The sequence below is a fragment of the Thunnus albacares genome, chromosome 18, assembly GCF_914725855.1.
Source record: "Thunnus albacares chromosome 18, fThuAlb1.1, whole genome shotgun sequence".
Classification (NCBI taxonomy): domain Eukaryota; kingdom Metazoa; phylum Chordata; class Actinopteri; order Scombriformes; family Scombridae; genus Thunnus; species Thunnus albacares.
In genome coordinates this window covers 25,712,248-25,731,801 of record NC_058123.1, presented here as the reverse complement: position 1 = coordinate 25,731,801, position 19,554 = coordinate 25,712,248, and the positions used below count along the sequence as shown (strand labels likewise).

At 40.9% G+C, this 19,554-nt stretch overlaps 1 protein-coding gene and 1 long non-coding RNA gene across 2 annotated transcripts in view; one reads left to right on the top strand and one right to left on the bottom strand.

Annotated features, from left to right (window-relative positions):
• Window positions 1–28: 28 nt before the first annotated feature.
• LOC122968291 (cilia- and flagella-associated protein 44) overlaps window positions 29–19,554 on the bottom strand; it is a 20,411-nt gene continuing 885 nt past the window's right edge. The window contains exons 4-36 of the mRNA XM_044333400.1: window positions 18,787–18,937; window positions 18,212–18,374; window positions 17,821–17,923; window positions 17,514–17,730; window positions 17,014–17,128; window positions 16,603–16,767; window positions 16,059–16,214; window positions 15,911–15,958; window positions 15,120–15,219; window positions 14,933–15,027; window positions 14,620–14,829; window positions 13,813–13,923; window positions 13,540–13,692; window positions 13,077–13,289; window positions 12,695–12,837; window positions 11,987–12,266; window positions 10,505–10,560; window positions 10,077–10,239; window positions 8,708–8,838; window positions 8,027–8,238; window positions 7,811–7,955; window positions 7,414–7,591; window positions 6,631–6,872; window positions 6,268–6,517; window positions 5,862–6,062; window positions 4,491–4,686; window positions 4,285–4,407; window positions 3,097–3,227; window positions 2,874–2,990; window positions 2,543–2,744; window positions 1,944–2,104; window positions 1,589–1,723; window positions 29–443 (exon numbers count right to left, since the gene is read on the bottom strand). Of these exons, the coding sequence (XP_044189335.1) occupies window positions 159–443; window positions 1,589–1,723; window positions 1,944–2,104; window positions 2,543–2,744; window positions 2,874–2,990; window positions 3,097–3,227; window positions 4,285–4,407; window positions 4,491–4,686; window positions 5,862–6,062; window positions 6,268–6,517; window positions 6,631–6,872; window positions 7,414–7,591; window positions 7,811–7,955; window positions 8,027–8,238; window positions 8,708–8,838; window positions 10,077–10,239; window positions 10,505–10,560; window positions 11,987–12,266; window positions 12,695–12,837; window positions 13,077–13,289; window positions 13,540–13,692; window positions 13,813–13,923; window positions 14,620–14,829; window positions 14,933–15,027; window positions 15,120–15,219; window positions 15,911–15,958; window positions 16,059–16,214; window positions 16,603–16,767; window positions 17,014–17,128; window positions 17,514–17,730; window positions 17,821–17,923; window positions 18,212–18,374; window positions 18,787–18,937 (5,351 nt within the window). The 3' untranslated portion in view covers window positions 29–158. The remainder of the gene's footprint in view (window positions 444–1,588; window positions 1,724–1,943; window positions 2,105–2,542; window positions 2,745–2,873; window positions 2,991–3,096; window positions 3,228–4,284; window positions 4,408–4,490; window positions 4,687–5,861; window positions 6,063–6,267; window positions 6,518–6,630; window positions 6,873–7,413; window positions 7,592–7,810; window positions 7,956–8,026; window positions 8,239–8,707; window positions 8,839–10,076; window positions 10,240–10,504; window positions 10,561–11,986; window positions 12,267–12,694; window positions 12,838–13,076; window positions 13,290–13,539; window positions 13,693–13,812; window positions 13,924–14,619; window positions 14,830–14,932; window positions 15,028–15,119; window positions 15,220–15,910; window positions 15,959–16,058; window positions 16,215–16,602; window positions 16,768–17,013; window positions 17,129–17,513; window positions 17,731–17,820; window positions 17,924–18,211; window positions 18,375–18,786; window positions 18,938–19,554) is intronic.
• LOC122968294 overlaps window positions 15,052–19,554 on the top strand; it is a 17,766-nt gene continuing 13,263 nt past the window's right edge. The window contains exon 1 of the long non-coding RNA XR_006398803.1: window positions 15,052–15,062. This is a non-coding gene — a long non-coding RNA (uncharacterized LOC122968294). The remainder of the gene's footprint in view (window positions 15,063–19,554) is intronic.

Here is a 19,554-nt window from a genome sequence, read left to right as displayed (position 1 = left end):
TCAGTAACAACAAAATCAAACACCATCATCATTTAAGACTTTAAATTCAGATTATTTTAATCTTAACAATATCAATAATTCTAAAGAAAGTGATATTAGTGAGCAGAGTTCTCCCAATATACAGCAACCAAATGTGTTTTTCTGGCCTCTGTCTTCAGTTAATTAGCTCCCTGCCCGCTGGGTGACTTCTGTGCTTTAAGCTGTTTGGACAGACGCCTCTGGTCCTGGTTTGACGGTGTGGGTGTGGTCTGTGGGGTGGACAGAGGGGCGAGTGGGGGGAGTGGAGGCTGGCTGGTTGGCAGGACGTGACCTCCTTTACGGGACAGCAGGTCAATCTCTCTGCTGAGAGCCTCGATCTGATGGGATTGTGTTTTCACAAACTCCTGAAGCCTCCAGATCTCCTCCTGGTCTGCACGCCTGCTGAAATCCTGCAACTGTCTGCCCTGGATACACATAAACAGATATATGATAAGGCAGTTATGCACACAAAAATAGAAGAAAGCAGGCAAATGAGCTGGCATGACATACTAAGTGTGAATCCAACCCAGGACTTTGTCACCTGATCTGGCTGACAAAGGTCAAAAAATGCCAAAAATATATTTACACATATAAATCAAACTGACAAAATATTTCTACCGTTACATGGATCATATTAATTTCATAAAAGCTGAAATTCTTAACACTCCACAATTCAATGTTTATAGACATGCTAGTGGCTCTAGATGGGAATGTCAGTCTATTAGTCCACCATTTTGGTCCAGACTAAACCATGTCTGTAACTACCAGATGAATTGTCATGACATTTTGTACAGATACTCAAAGTCTCCTCTGATCCCCTGACTTTTCACTATATCTCAACATTTACTTGATGGATTGGTACAACGTTTTGTACACATATTTTTGATTTCCCAGAAAATGTATTCTAGTGACTTGCTCACTCTTTCCTCTACTGCTACCCTAAGGTTGACATTTTTGGTACTAGTGAAATATTTTGACAATTCTTGGATGGATTACCATGATATTTGGTGCCCAAATTCATGGTCCCCAGAGGATGAATTGTAATAACTTGAATCCCCTGACCTTTCCATCTAATGCCATCATCAGGTCAAAGTTACCAAAGTTGACCAAATATTATTCATAGCATTCCCATCAGTCACCTTAAACTGAGATGATGAACATTGTTAACATTGTCATTGTGAGTATTAACATGCTGTTGTTAGCATTTAGCTCAAAGCACCGCTGTACAGCCTCAAAGAGCAGCTAGCATGGCTGTAGGCTCCTGGTTCTGTTACATAAGTGATGGATTAAATGACTGTATCACTGTATGGAGATATATCAGAGCTGTCTGTTATTTTGTTTTGGAATTCTTCTATCCCCTAATGGCCAGAAAAATCTATTGTTACATTCTGTTTGTATCACAACAGAGATGGCAGAGTTATTGTGGAAGGTTGTGACCTGCTGCTCATCTGAATCAGTGTTTTTTCAACAAACATAATCATACACTTGCATATATTAACAGTACATAAATCCCAGTTTTGGATAATCACGGGTATATTACATATTAAATAAATGTAATGCATAGACCTACAATTTTCTTCTGCCTGGCGTTGAGTTTATGCTCCAGTTCACTCTTCTCATCAAAGAGCATCGTCAAGCTGAGGAGACACTCCGTGTTACACTTGGTCACCTCCATCAGAGCCTGATGCTCTTCTTCTACCTTCGCCTGAATATCACACATAAGACACACACACACACACACATACACACAAATCAAGACAAATCTCAATAAACTAATTACAATCTAAGTTATTTTTAATGACATTTTGTGTTTAAAGATGATTAGATTAAAATAAAGCAGATATATAGATATCGCACATTTGCCAAAGTGCACACTCATACGCACACCAAAACTGACAAACACACACACAAAGAGGCCAGCGTACATCCCACTGTTTGATTTCCTTGGCATTTGCTGCTTCTTGGAGGAGTTTTTCCTGCTTGAGCTCCTCCAGTGTCCTGTTCCCCGACAGCGTCTGCAGAGCCTCCAGATCCACCAGCCTCCCAAACTTCATCATCATCAGCTGGTTGCACTGGTTCTCCAACACTACACCAACACACATATAGACACACACCAACACACTCATCAGTAAACATATAATTGACTCGAACAATGTCAGTTTTTGGTACTATCAACAGCAACCAGCAAATTAATTTTGTTCTTACACTTTTTGGCATAACCTGGTCACAATACTTATATTGTTATTCTTGTCCTATCTGTGCAAATTAATACATTGGGGTGATACAAAAAAAAAACCCCAGAAATGCTCAAGTTGAAATATTTTTAACTCCAGCGGACATGTCTTTGCCTAAAGCAAATCTGGATTTATTTTCATCTGTTTGTGTCTTTTCTTTGACTTGAATGCATTTACGTAGCATCCGAATTTTTAGATTTTATATGTTGTATCTTTACACATCAGCAGATGTTTCACAAGCTCCTCCGCTCCGAGCTCTAGGCGCAGATGTTGTTCTGTTTGCGTCTCACCCTGTATCTCAACATTCATTTCCTTGCGGTCGTGGACGAGCCTGACGTGCTGCTGGCGGGCCTGACAGGACAGATCTTTCTGCTGAGTCTTCTCCACCTGCAGCTCCATCACGCGCTCCTGCAGCCGGCTCAGCTCCATCCTGTTCAGCACCAGCGTCGGGGTCAGGTCGGACGGCACTGAACCGTTAACGACAAACTCGATCTGGTAGTCAAGAGGGGAGAGAGACAGTGGACTGAGCAAACTGGGAAAGACGAAACTTAAATTTGAAAATGATATCTCAAACTGGATGTTTTACTTTGAATTTCGTCATTACTATTTTTGTCTGTTTACCTGGTGCAGTCTGAAAGGAATCACCATATCCAGTTCGTTCAGTTTCTGCTGTTTCTCCCTGTTGACTAACTCCAAGTCGCCCTCTGCTGCCTTCCGACTGCTTTTCACCGATTTCTCCTGCAGAACCAAGCCAAAAAAAAAGCTTCAAAAGGTGTGAGTGAAAAAAAAAAGAGCACATGATAATAACAGAAACACGGCAGAGAAATGAAAAGCAGAGTTTGACCTTCTTGATGAGGGTATCACACTCCTTCTCCAGAGCATCAGCGCTCTTCTTCTCCTCCACCAGCAGCTCCTCCAGGTCCAGCCGTCGCTCACGCAGCTGCAGCGTGTTCTCAAACAACTGTGGGTCACAGCCTGAGACACATGCACGCTCACATATTTTATTGCTGAACTTGGAACGTCAAAAAATTGTACCACAAAATGCTTCATGTTCAAAACACAACAGCTCTCAATTGTGACAAGAACCTGCCACAACCAAACTAGTAACTGCAAAAAAGATGTCGCAGCTCATTTTTAAAGTCATTGTGTAGAATTTTAACTAAAGACAAAGATGGGCTTTGTCATATTTGGGATAAACCGATGTGTTTGCTTGATGATGTTTTTCTTCATAAATCTGTCCATCTTGTACATGTTTCTCCATCTTTCTAACCTGAATCAAGTTAGAGCTAAACGGCTCTTGTAGCCAGGTTTACTTTGCATACTGGGATTCGAATACGCAAAAATAACCATCTGACAGAGTGAATGTTCTCACGTGACTTTTAGTGATGCATTTTGGTTTGCTTGAAATTTTTGTTTTTGTGAAAAAAAACCCTAATCCGAGTGGAAAACGCAACACATTTTCCAACTCTTCCACTGATTCAAACCAGAGCAAACGAACTGCAGGTTTGAAAACCCAAAAAAAAAAGAAGTAAGGTCACTGCATTGATATGTACTTTATTGTTTGCATCTGTTTGGCTCAGCCACGTTTTTGATGGGTTCTTTTCTCACCAGGTCTGACTGTCTTTGGTTTTCCTTTTTTTGTGTGTGAAGATAAGATTATGCACATCAGGTTCAGGTAAGTTCTCCATGGGTCTATTAAGGATTGGGTTCAGATCTAAAGACCTCTAATAGAAACACATGTACAGATTGAGCCGCTAAATTGATGATGACAGACTGATTACCTCACATATGGATGACCTGCTTCAGCTCAATATCTGTATCTTGTTGTTGTGGAACAGAGAAATGAGGAAAAATGCAGCACAATTCAGGTAATTACTAGACAAATAAAATAGTTATATAATCATTATTCTGCTTTTTTTTGTGGAATTATATTACTTTGTGACCTGGTAACAAATACTCTGAAATAGTGACCTGTGACAACAGCAGCACTTTAAGTAAAGGATTAGAGTACTTCATCCACCACAGTACTGACCTGGAGGGCAAACGCTGTCATCCAGAGGAACTCCTCCCTCCTCCATGTCGCTTTCGTAATCATCATCATCATCATCCCAGTCATCGTCTTCATCTGAGTCTTCATCACTGTCCTCCTCCTCTTCTGCAAACACACATTTGGATTATAAAGGACACACAATAAACTGACACAGCTTCACACAACCACACTGAGTTTCTTCTGCTCACCTTCATTTTCCGTCTGCTCCTTCTTTTTGACACGTTTGATCCTCTTCTTGAAGACTTTGGTCAGAAACTCTTCAAACTTGTTGTCTTCGCCCAGCGAGGCCTGGAATGCTGCAGCCAGAGCCTTCTCTCTCTCGTGCACCTTGGCTATGTCTCTGCGCTTCAGTTCCAGCTGTTCATTATACTCCTCCAGCTTAGACTGTCAGGAAAGAGAAAAAGAGAGGAGAGGATGTAACAACAACAACACTGTCGGTGTCAACTTGAAAATCTAATTTTATAAGTTACTTAGATCATTTAGTCTAAAAATAACAGGGCCCACTAACATCTGTTACAGAAAAGTTTTAGTTTTGCTGTGGTCGTGTCCAGAATGACATCAGCACTGTGTACATTTCAGACCACTGGCTTGATACAGCAGTGGTCTCTAGACAGAGGCTCCAGCAACAAAACACTGGGTCACGCTACAAAAAAGTTGAAGTGATGCAATGCAATGTCATCTGGCAACACACTGCACTGGACAATCAAATACATACAAATGCAATCAAAGTTGTAAAACGCCTCATAGTATTATAAACTGCTCTGCAGTGTTTTGGTGTCTGCTAAGCCTTCAAATTCATGGATCTGTTACTCAGATTGGACTTCTTGATTTTCATCTTCTCACTGGTGCCTGAAGCAACATGCTCATACCAACTCCACTTGAGTTTTTTTTAACATAGTGCTGTTTTCAGTCTAAATATGAACATACAAATTTCCCCCAACTTCACTTACATAACCTGAGTAGTTATGAGTAAATAAGGTAGGTGTAGGGGCACCCAGAGGAAACCTACACAAAAAGCTAGTCTGTGGTTTCAAACCAACAGCCTTAGACAGTGTTACCCACTCAGTCATGATGCTCCAGTGAACAGCTCTGTTTCTTTTGTTATCAGCATTAGACTGACTGGAAAAATCTGCACTACATTAGTAGGCAGTAACAATAGTTATTAAAGGCAAAATGTGTAGAATATTTATGTGATTATAGCAGCTTTAAAAAGTGATTTTGACTGAATGACTGTGGGTTTCTTTTAGCTGCGTGCGTTGATGTCTGTCCCTAAAATACCAATACTGGGGGGCGCCAAAGTCTGAGGCTTTAAATTCTTATGATATTACATTTCTAAAGGGTGATTTTTATTCTGCACAGACATTAATGGAGGTTGCCTGGGAGGTAGGAAAATAAATGGAAAAATCTAAAATACTGTGGTCAGCAATATTGTTAAGTATGCAATTAAAAAGAAAAAGCACCAGTAGGGCCTTTTAAACAGACTGCTAACCTTTAAACAGATTGCTAAAGTACATGTTGAAATGAAAAGACCATCCACAGGAACAAAGAATCCCTCCCACCGTGATGCTGTTCTCCTCCTTCATGCGAGCGTTCAGCTTCTCCTGCAGGATTTCCTCCCTCCTGTCGACCTCCTTAAGGAGCAGCAGCTCCTGGTAGAGCATCAGCTGACGGAGGTCAGCCAGCTTCAGCTGCCAGTCCAGATGCAGCTTCTGGTGACGCAGCAGGAGCTTCGCATCAAACTGACACATCGAACTCTCCATCTGGTGGTTAACAAACACATCCACAGATGATATCATAATGTTATACAGTACATCATCAGCCTGAGATGTTCAGTAGACTCCAGAAGATATTTTGTGTATTTTAATGGACCCTCTCTTCTAAAAAATAATGAAAAAAAGCTGTGTTTTAATTTGATTTAATACATTTGTATTCAAAATGTTTTTTTTAAATGAAAAATGAACAGACCTCCTCCAGTAGAGAGTCCTGCATGTACAGCAGTTTGATCTCCTTCTCTATTAGAAGCTCCTCCTCCAGCTCGCTCAGCTCTACTCCTTCCTCCACTGCTGTCTCTTCTTCTGCAATTACAGATGAAGTTGACAGGCAGGGTGTCCCTTCCTCTCCTCTCTCCTCTTCTTCCTCTCCTTCCATCTCTTTCTCCAGCTGCTCCAATAAACCCGCAGCTCCCTCCTGCTCCTCCTGCTCCACTGTGGGACACCTATTTGGAAAAAAAAAAAAAAGATTTACTGATTCTTGAAAATCTCCTAAAGAATCATTTCGACATCTGAAAACTTTTTTTGTCTACTGTGGTCTGAGTCTTGGATCCTGTACCTCTGTTCCCTCAGAACCCGGTATCGCTCCAGGGTAGCGCGGCTGTACCGCAGCCTCTTCTCTGGGGTTTCCTCTGGTAGAATAGTGGGCAGAGCGGGTGGAGGGGAGTGGAGATGGTCCGCAAGATGCTGCTGGACCTTCTGCAGCTGCTGAGCCTGAGCATGCAGCTGAGACACCAGGCGAACCTTGGAATCCCGCAACGTCATGATCCGACCATTCATCTCGGTCTGCTTCTCACGGATCTGATGGGATGGAGGGAATCATTAAAGGAATCTGCTTTGTCTGTAACTAAAGCTCTTTCCATTATTGAAGATATTCAGTTTATAGTGATATAAAACAGAGAAAAACAGCAGACCTTTACTGAAAAGTTGGAACCAGAAAATAATTTAAATGTTTGCTTGATAAATGACTAAAACAGTGATTAATCAAGTAATGGAGACTTCTCTTCCCTTCTATTCCTCTCAGTTGCAGCTCCTCTCTAAGAGGATATTTAAGATGATGAAATGGAGTAATATCATCACAAAATCTCACCTCATTTAACTTTATGTGTATTTTATATACAGAATGTTTAAAGTGAACACACTATCCAGCATAATTATATTTCATTATTAATCATCCGTACCAAAGACCATTAAGTTGTTTTTATGAGACACTTAAGAGTCCAAATACATCAGTTTTACTGAACACAGGAAGTAAGAAAAAAACTAGCCTGAAGGAAGTTAATGCTGGGAATGAAGTAAGATGTGAATTAGCATATGTGTGTGTCTGTGTGATTGTGCGTACTTTTTCCTCCAGGGCTATCATCTCTGTTATCTTCCTCTCAGTGTTCATCCTCAGGTGTTTTGGCACTGTGAAGTCTTTGGCTGACTTCAGTTTTAAGTCTCCAATGTTCTCTTTGGCTTCACAGATGGCCTGCACATCCTGAGGATCCTCGCAGTTTTCCTTTGGCTTCTCTGCATACCTGAGACACCAATAATCTATCACAGTTTTGCACCAACATCTCACCATTTTAGCCCCAGAGCCTCCTAGTGGGTTAATCTGACACTGCATTTTTTTTTTTTTAGAGATTTTTAGGAGAATACAGAACACAGGAAGCACTGTGAACATAAAACAAAGAGTGCCACATGAATCTAACTTGAGCACAGAGGGCTGAGGGGATGTTTTTGGATGTGACACTCACAGTTGTTCCCATTCCTGCTGCCTCTTCTCTATCTTGGCTCGAGCTTGTTCAGCTTTCTCTGCAGCTTTTCGGAGCCTCTCGACCTGCCGATCTCCCAGCTTTATCCCCGCTGGACGAGCCATCAGGGGACACAGCACCTTGTCCTCTGGCGAACACACATAAATGATATGTTAAGGATGTTTTACAGGTGAAGCAAACCCACAGACACCCTCTCACCTTCTAATTCGCCGCTGTCTTTTGCAGGCTCAGCTCTGGACCTTCTGCGCTCTTGTGTAGCTGCTCCGTCTTCATCGGGCCGGCCAGGTCTGCTCTGCTGTCTGAGCCAGGCTGAAGGCTCAGTGAGCGCCGGCAGACGGTAGCTGGAGACTCTGTGGTTGGTACAGATGGCAACCACAGTGACCACTTTGGACTCCAAAGAGTCCTTGAACCTGAAGATAAACACATGAGCGGAGGTTTTCACTCCGGTTGCAGGTTGTCTTTATGTCCTGACTTTACAGCAACGGGAGAGAAATCAAAATGAAATCCTCTTCAGATGCCAGGCACAGCGTTGATTCATATGTTTCATATAAGTCATTTTTACATGGTGCATCAGTTCTAGTAGACTCCACATGTTGGATCCTGGGAAGTATTATTATAGGAAAAACTAAAATCATGAGAGCAATGTGCTAGTCTGCATGTTTCAAATTGTATTGTAAGGTGTCTTTCCTGTCTTACATTATGTATCAGGAATACAGGGTTATTAAAGGTTTCAAAAAAGTGAACATGTCCAAAGCAGGGCCATTAGATTCTTTTTGGGACAGCATAAATATGCAACTGTGTTTTGTGTGTGTGTGTGTGTGTGTGTGTGTGTGTGTGTGTGTGTGTGTGTGTGTGTGTGTGTTTGTGTTGAGTCAGTACCAGTCCTGTAGTTTTTTGAGTGCTATGCAGCAGCGCTCCATCTCCCAGCCCAGTTGCTTTCTGACCTCTCTCACCCGCTGGGCCTTCACCTTCTCTGCCTGTTCATTGAAACGTTGGTCCAGCTGCAGCTCCTACACACACACACACACACACACACACACACATACAAAACTGAGGACACTGCATTGACTTACATTCATTCTTTACACATCAACAGCATCTTAAGAAGGGGTTCTTGAGAGTTTAGACGTCCCATCATGTCGTCCATCTGACAGAACAAATGTATCAATCCACACCAGCACACTCATTTTTATCTCTTGCGTGTCTATCTCCATGAGAAGCTTTTTATATTAACAAACTTCCTACTTTAAATATGTATGGAAACTTATGAACTACATCTTTAAGGTTTAGTTAAGACCCCCAGTTTTCTGGATTCACTGTGATTTAAAATAGGTTTAAGTAGGTAGCTGGTTAGGAGGGTGTGACAGTCTCTGTGGGCTGTTGGTCAGGACATGGGAGTCAGGTTTTCCTTTAAAGATATTCAGGATCCAGGTAGTGCAGTAACTTGGTATATGTAGTGGTGGGTGTAAGGATCAGCGAGTGTGTGTGTGATCTAGAAAGGACACAAAATATTTATAAAATCACCAAATTTAACAACTAATAATATGAGCAGAAATTTCACAAATGATAATAACTGAAACAGAAATCTTATAATCCATAAATGAGAAAGCAACACTGCAGTGGCAGGCATTAGTCTGGCTACAGCTCACTAAACAGAAGGTATTAGGTGCCACCTTGTGGGGAAAACACATCATTCTCTCTGAATATTACAAGATATTATAGAAATATTACAGCACATTTGCTATAATACCAAACTATAAAACACAAAAAGGCTGATGACTACAATTATTACATGAATATGTAGTGGTTGTGACTATGGCTGATCATCAAATTATAACCAGAACAGTGAGAACATGTGAATTATTGAACATGACGCAGTTTTAATTAGCAATTAAGGTCAGTGATTAGTTAACACACGAATGGCAGAAAAAAATGAGAAAAACTGACATATTCTACTGGATTATTATTAAAAATGGGAGGTACACCCACACTCTGGAACTGGACTATAACTATAAAACTTATATACTCACACAACTTCCCAGCTGATGACCTCAAAAAACTATTTTTGTCCATTAAACAGAACGATAGTGGTATTTCTGATTCTAGTCACATTTCAGGTGCGTCTTTTAATTTTATTCTAAAACTAAATCAGATAATAGATACATAGATAATAAACCACATAAATTGTCAGACCAGATGACAAGTAAAACCCAGGTGTGTGTATGTGTGTGTGCATATGTGTGTGTACCGCAGGTTTGAGGCGAACATGCTCTGGCAGACTCTGGTTGTCATTGAGCAGCTGTTTAAACTTCTTCTGGAGCTCAACCAGCTTTTTTCGCTTCGCTGAAATCTTCAGGTCGACCTCACGACGCAGACGGTCCTTCTCCAGCTTCTGCTTAGCCGTCTCGATGCTGGAGGGAGTCAGAGTGGGAGCGAGGGTTAGAAACTCATAGTACGTCAAACCTTCATAATCACCAAGAACAGCATGTACATCCTCAGATGTGCTTTAGAGCTACATAATTGAAGAAAATCCATAAATATAAATAATGAAAAAGAAAATACAAACAGTATAGTTATCTGCAGTACAAATAATATTACAAACAGAGAGATGAAAAAAGTGTCAGAGACAAAGAGAAGGACAAAATATATCCCTAATAAGAGGTTATTCTCTCTCACCTGTAGGCTGCTGGGTCCTCAATGTCCTGAGCCAACGCCTCATTCTCAAGACCCACCTGTTAGAATAATAAACAAAATGATAACTTTTCATTGATATTCATTTACAAGCATCTATTTGTAACCCTCCATCTGCTTTACAGGCTCTTCTTTTACATGACACCATTTAACACTTAACTGACACCTGAACTGCACAGTTAGATGCCTTTTAAATTCAGTTTTCATCAGGATGGAAAGCTAAATATCAGGAAAATATACAAAACAAAAACATGACAAAAATCTCACTCAAAACACTGAATGTCCTCTCTGCTGTGTGAGGATAATGAAAGAGTTTTGAAAAATATTTTATAGGCTGTTTATTCTTAAGAGAAAAACCTCACTGAGTGTGACATGTTGCCATTGTCATTGTCAGTCTCATTAATAGATCCCAAAAACCCCAAATCTTTCCCTCTGAGGGCTTTACAATCTGTTCAACATGCAACATCCTTTAACCCTAGAGCTAATTTAGATAAGTCAGAAAAGGTTCATAAAACAAACTCAGTAGGGGCACAAGAGGAGAGATATCTCTCCCATGGAAAGGGATGCAAGGTACATCCAGAACCTGGTGTAAACAGTTATGTGATGTTTTCAGCCAAGCTAAAGACGTGGCTCTAGGGATGGCAAAGGCCGATGGTCCAACACTTTGGTCCAGATGGAAATGTATCGACAACTACGAATAGATGCAATGTCATGAAATTTTGCATATTCATTGTTCTCAGGGGATGATTTCTGATCCTGATTCTTCATCTGCCATTACCACCAGGTCAAAGTTTCCACTTATCCAGTGAAATATCTCAACATCTACTAGATGGATTGGCACTAAATCTTTTACAAAAATTCATGGCGCCCCTGACAGTGTTTCCTAATGACATTTCTGACATTTCCTCTAGTACCAACATGAAGTTGACATTTAGTGAAATGTCTCAATAACTATAAGATATATTGCTATGACATTTAGTCCAGACAGTAATGTCCCCTTCAGGGTGAATTATAAAAACTTGATCCCTTAACTTTTCAACTGGCACCATCGTCAATTCAAAATTTCAATTTGTCTAATATAATACTTCCAAATATGTCAATGACACCAGCTTTAGCTCTATGTTATGTTTAGTGTTAATCAGCAAATTTTAGCATGCTAACATGTTAAACTAAGATGGTGAACATAGTAAACTTTACATTATTCATTTGACGTGTTTTTCCAAAGTGAACATTGAAAAATGGAATGAATAAAACATTATGCTTGTTATACATCAGCATTTATTGTGAGCATGTTAGCATTCTGATGTTTGCATTTAACTCAAAGCACTGCTGTGCCTAATTACAGCCTCAAAGAGCCACTAGTGTGGATGTTGACTGTTGGTCTTGTTGCCATATTTCCTGCTTAAATGCACAAACAAATATGAATGTAAAATGGAAAAGGTAAGAAAAGGTAAAATGTCGACTGACCCTGGGTGAAGGAACCTTGGCCCTCTTTCTCTGCAGGCCTTTCTGTAGCTCCTCTGGAGGAAGCAGGCTGAAGGAGAAGATGTTCCCATCGTCTCCCGCTGTAAGCACAAAGTGATCGTCATGGCTACAGCGGATGTACCGCAGGTGTCCATAGTGATTGTCGTGGACACTCAGTTCCCAGTAGGCCTGCATGGAGGTGAGGTTGTGGTCGCTGGGCTGCAGAGGGTAAACCCTGATGGACCCTGAGTGCATGCCACAGAGCAGCAGCTGCCTGTTGGAGCTATGAAACACCAAAAAACAAAACACCAGGTAGGACACTTCAACCTCCACCTTATACAGGTTATAGTGTTACGTAAGGAGGCTGTCGTGTTTACCTTCTAAAATGTTCCTTGATTTGCCTTATTTCACACTTTTTCTGCCAGAGTGAATTTTTTTATTTTATATTGATTTTTTAAAACAGTTTTGCTATTGTGACTCCTGACACATTTAAAGCTGCATTAAATGTTTTGGCCACTAGGGGACAGATTCCAAAACAAGTTGAGAGAGAGGCAGACCTGAGCTTATTCAAAGTTGAAGTGAAATGAAAAATGCCTTTTTAGCCCCTCATTTACATCACATCCCTGGTCAACTTTTAGCAGCACAGAGCTATGATTCATTATGATGCGCCCACTTTTCAACGTTCAAATCAAATTCCTCCCAATTCCTTACCTGAAGGTGATGGAGCGGATGGGGTTGTTGTCTGCGTTTTGGACAGGCAGGAAGTCAAAGGGCTCATCCTGCCGCTGGACTGGATCCTCATCCTGCTGCTCAGAGAACTTGCAGTGATACAAGAAACCTGAATCAAAACCTCCCTGAAGAAGAGAAAAGAGAAAAATTAATCTCTGATGAAGTGTTGTAATTTAATTTGTTGCTATACCTTAACTAATATATCTTCATTATTGATGTTTAAGTTGACTGATTCAGTTGATTTCAGCTGATTGGTTGCTATGTAATTTCCCTAAAGCTCCTAAATTGCCATTGTCTGCTGATTGTTGAGATATAAATTGCACGTTCACAAGAAATATATACATATGTGTTTCTGTGTGTGTACCATGGAGAGCCAGAACTGTCCAGATTGTGAGTAGAAGCCACAGTAGAGAGGACTTGGAGGGTCAGGGATGTAAATAGCAGGCAACTCTTCCTCTTCTTCCTCTTCTTCTTCTTCTAGATCTAAGTCTGGCTGCTTTGACTTTTTCAACCGCTCTTCTCTCTCTTTCTCCCTCTTCTCCTTTATGGCTTGACGTCTTGCGATTTCCTCCTCTCTCTGACACACACACACAAATGCACAGAAAAAGACTCATGAGACTGAAATGAAGGAATCACTGGGGTGAACATGATGAAACTACTTATGGCTGAACTGGAATGTTGAGCTTCCAGATCAATGTCTCATCCTAGAAGTTATTTCCACTAAAATCATGCAGCCGGAAATGGAGGAAAGAATAATGTAATGTGGGCATAAAAACTGATGTATTCAATGAAAACCCAAGAAACAGACCATCTGGCCAAGCTCAGACCTTGATTCGAGACTTGATGCTCCTGAACCGGAAGCATCTGCTGGGCAGCTCAGGCAGCTGGAAGGTTTTGGTCGGCGTCTGGGCCTCTGGATCAGGGCTGTGCACCTCGACCACGTGACCACTCTGACACAGGATGAGCAGCCTGTTTTCATTCTGGGTAAAAATGTAGAAGACATCGATTAAAACATTAACTTTCCATCACACAGATATTTGGGTAAATTATAATGAGCTCTTCCCTTTCTGACAGCAGCGATGGACAGACACCAGACTTACGTGGGAATGAGGTGACCATTCCAGCGCCTGCACCGGCCCGGGAACGCGGACAAAGCCGATGGGGTTGTATTTTTCCCCGACAGTGAAAAAGAACACAGTACAGTCTGAGCTCTGAGCATGGAAAGGAGGGGTGAGAGGTCAGAAAGGTGAGACAATTAACAAAATGAAGAAAATACCTGAACTGACGTAAGTGTTATTCTTCAATTGTTTCTGTTCTTTTACCTTTGAAAGTCCTCAGACTAACTCCCGACTGTGGAAAACTGGTTTCCGGTATTATGCTATTTACTACTGAAATTAAGTGCAACACAGCTTAAAGGGGAACTCCACCAATTTTACACATCAAAGTCTGTTTACAGGTGTTTGGGGAGTACTGATGCGTATGTGAAAAAAGTTGTGTAAAGCTTTTTGAAATCTGATAAATTGCAGTGTCATTTGGGGCTGAAGACTACAAGTGTGAGAATCTGGTGTTGTGGAGTAAGGAAGTGAGGTTAGCAGACCTCTGTAGCCATCATCACTGACTGAGCCTAGCAGCTTGAGGCTACATTAGCTACTAGCTTAACACATCCGCCCAAACTGTCGGCAGTTGAGTTGCATTGTGGGTAATGTATGTACCAAGAAGAACAATGCATGGAATAAAAAAGATGATATCTCTGATTCTGCTGCGTTGATTTTGATCCTTTTTTTAAATGTCCATCATGAGTCCAACAATGTAATAGACGTGCAATGCTAAATCACCAAAGTACTCCTTTAAGTTAAAGACATTCATTCCTCTGAAAGACTTCAAAGTTTTCCTGGAAAACCTCTTACCCCTGTGGCTAAGATGTCTCCATTTCGCTCATATGCGACAGCAGTTACAGGAGCATTATGGGGTTTGAAGGCCTGTTTGAGGCGCAGCTTGGCATCTCCCTTGGGGCTGCGCCCGGTGACAACATGCAGTCTCTGAGGATCATACAGTTCCAGTAAGCGGACCACCCCATCCTCAAAGCCTGTCACCAGTAATCCTCCACTCTGGTTCACCTGAAGACAAACATCAGGGGTCGGTTTTAATGTCAACACACATTATACTGTATGTAGGAGCATGATTCAAGTGGGTCTGTGATTTTCATATGAACACGCTTACCAAAGTTGGGGCCCAGCTGAGTGCAGTTCCACCCTGATTGAAGCGGCTGGTGGTCAGTTCTCTTTTTGCCAGGAAGTCAAAGACTTTGACTGAACCTGGAGAGCAAGGAACAGACGCTGTAATAGTGTCTGTGTCAGTGTGTTTGCAAGCATCTGTGCGTGTAGGTGTGGAAATGTGTGTCGCTCACGGTCCAGAGCAGTCGTGGCCATCATGTGGCTTTTCCTCGACACGTCCAGGCCCTGGATCGCTCCGGCATGGAAGCAAAACAGGCATTCTGGATCAGGAGTCTGTTCACACAGATGATACAAAAACTATGATTACACTGGATGAGCACACTGTGTTAATTACAACAATTTATTACATCTGATGATATAGATTCTAAACTTGATTACTGATGACTTTCTGATTAGATGTAATTGGCAGTTGAATTATGTATAAAATTGGAGAATTTTTTGATTGAAAATTCACTTTCTGAGTAGATTTAGGTCAATTACATTGCTTATTCAATAAATTAAGTTTATCATCCAGCCCTGTTTTCTATTGTGCTTTATGCACAATTTTGTTTAGTACAGAAGACACTGGAAGGGCAGTGCGGGGCCAGAAGGCAGCTTGCATCTATAGTACAGTGGCATGCAGAAAGTTCTATACATGTAAGACTTGTCTTTTTTTTTGTTTGTACAGAAAAATACCCTGACTTTTTAGGTGCATATCACTTAAAACTGATTTTCAACTGGATTTTCTGTAATATTTGAGAATGACCAAATACTTTATTTATATTTCTGTGAACCTCCTTTATAAAAGAAGGTTTAGCAGAGAGTTTGTTGTACATCAGTCATAGATTATATCATTAAGTATTCTAGAGGAAGATTGAAATGTTAACAGTGACACCAAAGCTGGACATTTTTAATGAAAAAAAATCATATATAACATACACATAACACTTCTATAAAAACCCAGGTGACAATGGAGGAAACTCACCGTGTAGGTGAATGAAAGGTCCAGTTTCCAAATGGCTCCGCTGGAATCCTGCAAGACCACACAGCAAAGAGATCAGGTTTGGATTTTTGATCGAGATGAGGCCAGATCAAGGTTTTAATTAGTGACCTTTGACCTCTTGCACTCTAACCTTAGCAAACCAGAGAAAGGAGTCAGGCGTGGAGCTCTTCACTACAGAGGAGAGGCGGACGTTGTGTCCGATCACCATCTCATTCATGGGCTCCAGCTCAAACTTGCTGCTATCGCTGTTACTGTCAGCAGTGTCAATGCTCTCGAAGTCCCAGCCCTGCAGGGACAGAGAGGAGTTACAAAAAAACTCATCATAAAAATACAGATTACACACATGCTCCATGAGGATAATCACCCCTGCTCAATTATTCTTAGTAGGAAAGCCAAGAGGGGCAAATTATCTCTTTGAAAAGCTAAAATTAAAGATTTAATTTGTATACAGAATGTTTTCAGATTGGAAACTGTTGTCAACTCTCATCATATACATCACTAACACAAAGAGCTTTACTGTAAATATATTTGAGGAAATATGACTAATTTAATATATATGTATCTGTAACTATAGAGTTACAGGTGTTTCAGCAGTCAAATAATCATTTATAAGAAAAACTTTGACAGACGTGTTCTAACAGTGAAGCGAGGTCATGTGACTGCATTTATCTTACCCTGACCACTCCGTCAGAGCCGAACGTCATCAGCTGTCCATCCTCCAGAGCAAACGGCTGGACGAGCCCCGTATGGCAGCTCCGCCCCCCCTTACGGCAGATCTCCACCTTGATGGCGTTTCCATCCCACAGCAGCAAGTTGCCCCAGTCTGAGCCAGACACCACCTGACAGCAAAAGACAAAGTAACAGTTAGCTCTATTGACTCAAAGAGATGATTTTTTAAATCACAACATATTTTTGAGATTGAAAGTTGATTGTTGACCGTTCAAACAGCAGTTCTCATAAAAAATAAGTACGACCTCACAGAGCTGCTAGCATGACTGTAGATTCCTCTCTAGTCTTTTTCAAAGCATTTCCAGATTTTCCTGACTTTCATACAAACCAGCCTGTCAGAACAGCAGGGCACAGACCTTTCCATCAGGTAGTTCCACGTAGCCTTCAATATCAGTCGCTGCAGTTTTCCCAAAATGTCCTATAAGTCCTTGCAGTTTGAGACCTGTGAAGGTGCTGGCCATTTTCCAGAACCTTGCAGAGTGAAGGAAAGAAGGTATTTTCAACTTATATGAAAAAATTAACATATTCAATCTCAATGTAAGTGATAATTCAACTTCTGATGTCTGAAGTCATTGGAGGTTGTCTTTTGAAGATGTTTTGGCACTGAAACTGATGAAGCCTCTCAAATGAGTCGCAAAAGACCTCAAAAGTAGCCACTTTTAGACATGCACCTCATTACATAAATGTGGTGGCAATTGTCTCATGTCTGAATAAGTGCCCGAGTCACTTTTATGCATAAGTCATGAAAAAAGTCATAACACTTCCAATACGGAACAAGTCTGAATTGAATGCAGATGTGGGCCTGATAATAATCACAGCAGTCTTAAAACAGGGGAGGATTCATAATGAACTTTACTTGATATGTGCAGATCCTGATGATGTGAGTAGTTCCGGGTTGTACGGGGAGAAGCTGACTCGGTAGACCTCCTGAGAAATGGCCTTGCAGCTCAGCATCACCTCCTCCTGCCTCCAGTCCCACAGCGTCAGCATGTAGTCGGGCGCGCTGCCCACGCTGGCCAGCAGACTCCCATCACGGTTAAAATCCACAAAGCTGTACGCCCGTTCTGTACCGCCTACAGACACGCAGGTTAAACATGATCATCACTGAGACAAGACAGAGAAATAAAACTTGACAAAAAAAAAAGCATCTTTGTCCCATTTACCTCTCAGGATGCGGTACGGTTGTAACGATGGATATTCATAGATTATGATGTTGGGCTGGTTTCCCTTCTCTGCGACAACAAAGTACTGCCTGCTGGGGTGTGCCTTTACACACACACACACACAAAGATAGAAGGACAAATCTAATAGCTATTGTGTGGTGATTCTAATACAGCTTTTTTAAACATCAATCTGCAAAGAAACCAGTGAAAACTAAAAACCAACAAGCTAAAAACACCACAGTATGTTGTAAATAATGGTTATCTGTGATATAAAGTATATTTTTATTTATTCCTCTCTTGCATCAGTGTTTCATGCTGTCAGTCTCACACTGACTGAAGCCTCAGTATGTTCTCCTTGGTTACATCTCACATAGTTTTCCAGCCTTCTTACCGTGATGGAGCCGATTCCTCCTCCACTGCAGGAGCGGAGGTATCTCTGCTCCTTAGTGGAAACATCCAGAAGGATGAGCAGGTTACCTGCTATAAAGATCAGAGTTCTGTCATCCAGCAGCTGCAGGTTCGCCCTGCGCCCGCTGTCATAGCCAAAGGTGTGACTTGATGCAGAACGAATTAAGGCTCAAGATCAGATTCACTGTAGCTTTACACAAAATTTACTTTAGATTACTATATTATGTTACCAAAAGTCCTACATAATAATAATAATAATAATAATAATAATAATAATAATAATAATAATAATAATAATAATAATAATAATAATAATAACAGCTAAAAAAAACAGACAAACAGGAGTAAAAACTATGTCCTCTTCAAAGAAAACAGCGAAAATAAGACCTAAACTCTTGAATCAGATCAGAACAGGGTCCATTTTTGTGATGAAAGGCTATAAAGTCCTCTCCTATAGGCTTTATTTTCACTACTAACAGCATACATTTCTCTGAACTTGCTGAATAAGAACTGTGGTGTGCAATGTTTTTCATGAAACAATTTTTCAAAGAAGGATACGAGAGGTGCAGGAGGTTCTCTGGGATTTCAGAGTCAGGTGTGATGGACGGTCTGGAGTGAAGCTCCTCATACTTGTAGTACATGTCTGCAGGTAGCCGCCTGGACTCCTCCTCATCCTCCTGCTGCGTCAGTGAGTTTTCAATATCACATCCTGTGAGGGTGGAAACAATAGACAGCAGCTTTCATTACTCAACCCACTGTCAATGACTTAACTCAAAAACAGCCAATATAAGACAGGCAAATTGCTTTTCTTATACTTATTTACAATAAATCTTTTTTTTTTAAAGTCTGGGTTGTGATCAACACAATCAAAAACATCAGGTCATGGGAGACTTAATGAATAAATAGTTTGCCCAGAACACATCAGTGTAATAAATATTAAAACATTGATCAAGTAAAGACTTTCAGAAACAATGCGTCTTTGAACAATTTGGGGTAAAAGTTAATATTCAACTTTCAAACTCTAGTCTACAGAAAAATGTTTTTATACTACGGCATCATCTGTTTCATCTTCACTGCTGCACCACAGAGGTATAGTTAAAGTTCAGTACACAGTTATTCGGTTGTTATGGAATATGAGGGTGAAAGTTCATTCTTGACCTTGGGAATAGTAGTTTTATAGAAAATAATCTTAACTCAAGGTCCATTTAAACAATTCACTCCAACTGATGTTTCAGTGTTTTAAATGTTTAAATACTTCATCTGAGTCTGTGTCACTTCATTTAAACTGTCATTTTAGCTGCCGTTTCAACTTCTTTCAGTAGCTTT